The 1,650-nt window shown below is 38.8% G+C and overlaps 1 protein-coding gene across 1 annotated transcript; it reads left to right on the top strand.

Annotated features, from left to right (window-relative positions):
* Positions 1-1,067: 1,067 nt before the first annotated feature.
* Positions 1,068-1,515, top strand: LOC100633454 (prefoldin subunit 1-like). The gene is made up of 3 exons (XM_003391845.3): positions 1,068-1,138; positions 1,185-1,351; positions 1,404-1,515. The coding sequence occupies exons 1-3, from the start codon at positions 1,115-1,117 to the stop codon at positions 1,498-1,500; spliced, it is 288 nt and encodes a 95-aa protein (XP_003391893.2). The 5' UTR covers positions 1,068-1,114; the 3' UTR covers positions 1,501-1,515.
* The last annotated feature ends 135 nt before the right edge of the window (positions 1,516-1,650 follow it).

A 1,650-nucleotide genomic window follows, 5' to 3' on the forward strand; every position in this document is an offset into this window, starting at 1 on the left:
TTTATAATAATAGTATTATAATAATAATAATAATAATAATAATAATAATAATAATAATAATGATGATGATGATGATGATGAGGAGGAGGAGGAGGTGGTGGTGGTGGTGGAGGAGGAGGAGGAGGAAGAGGAAAATAGATAGGGTGAGATCCTACCTTTAGTATTAGTAATTTGAATTGGCTCATTGCTGTATGTGGTCAGTAACCATAAGTCCCCTTCGTATGAACATGCCAGTATATCGCTATTCCCTGGACACAACTTGTAATCCAAAGCACCAGCAAGTGATGGAAAACTTTTAACCTGACGCAGGCATAGGTAGAAAAACAAATATAATATTAAGGCTGAGTTTACACAGCAAAGAGAGACCGCCGCGTTCCAATCGTTTCGTGCCAGTTTACAGTTTTAATGCTTCAGTTTACACGAATCGAAAGAAAATGTGATAAAATTCGATGAGATGTGTTACTGTGTAAACCCAGCCTAAGATAGTGCTTAGAGAAATATGCATGGATGCAGATGGCTGGCAGCACACACAAAATGACAAATAAGAGGCTTAAGAAAATAACCATTATATTGCTACTTATAAATGCCCCCACTACCTGCTTGTCATCCTGACACGAGAAGAGACTGCAGGCAGTCCCAGTGTTGACCAATATGGAGTCAATATCTTGGATGTATTTGTAATCAGTTATGCCAGAACCAGAAGCTCTCATCCTCTCCCTCAGTAGCTGCTCTGAGCGCGTCAAAGCGTGCCTGCCTTCAGGACTACACAACTAGAGAGAGGGAGAGAATAATATCATCTGTTTGTTATTTTCTGCTACCTTCTTCCTAGTAAGAGTGTCATCATCAGCACTCACAGAGAAAACATTGTTGCCAATATTTTCAACGGGGGCAAGGAAAATAACCTCTTTACCCTTTGATCTAAAGGAAAATTCACGAGGCTTGTAGGAAAAGAACTTGCTGCATTCAAATTTAGCCGCAGAGCAGGCCTGCAGGCAGGACTTGAAGCTGTCCTTTGATGTAGTAATCCAGTTCAATGCAGCCATTAGAACCCAACCGTCAATTCAACTGATAACAAAACACGCCCCAATTAATATTTAACCTTTAATGATTCAAAATGGCGGACCCAGAGCTAACCAAAGTAAGTTATTCTTCGCATCTTTTTATTTGTTTCTTTTCTTTAAAAGGCATTCTCTGAGCATCATACGAAAATGATAGAAACAAATGCTAATGTGACCAGAATCCAGCAGCAGATGGAGGATCTTAAATCAACAGCAAGGAGCTCACAACTGACAGAGAGAGTCATAGCATCTCTACCCGAAGGAACAAGACTATATGAGAGCATTGGAAGATTGTAAATACATTTTATTATTATTATTGTTATTATTATGTTTTTTTATCACCAGGTTTGTTCTTACAGCAGCTGCTGAGGTGAAGGAGCACATGAAAACCAACCAAGAGGAAGCACAGCAAAAGATTAAGCAATTAGAGGTACCAGATTAGCTCTATCTCTCTGTGAAAAAGGGGGGGGGCGATAAATTTGAGTGACCCCTCGTTAATAATTTGAAATGCCAAATTCTCTATATTTAGATTAATATGCTACTCATCATGAAATCATAATCCTATAATTGACAAATTAAGAGATAGTGCTCA

The sequence above is a fragment of the Amphimedon queenslandica genome, unplaced genomic scaffold (genome assembly GCF_000090795.2).
Source record: "Amphimedon queenslandica unplaced genomic scaffold, v1.1 AMPQUscaffold_5259_Cont22768, whole genome shotgun sequence".
Lineage (NCBI taxonomy): Eukaryota > Metazoa > Porifera > Demospongiae > Haplosclerida > Niphatidae > Amphimedon > Amphimedon queenslandica.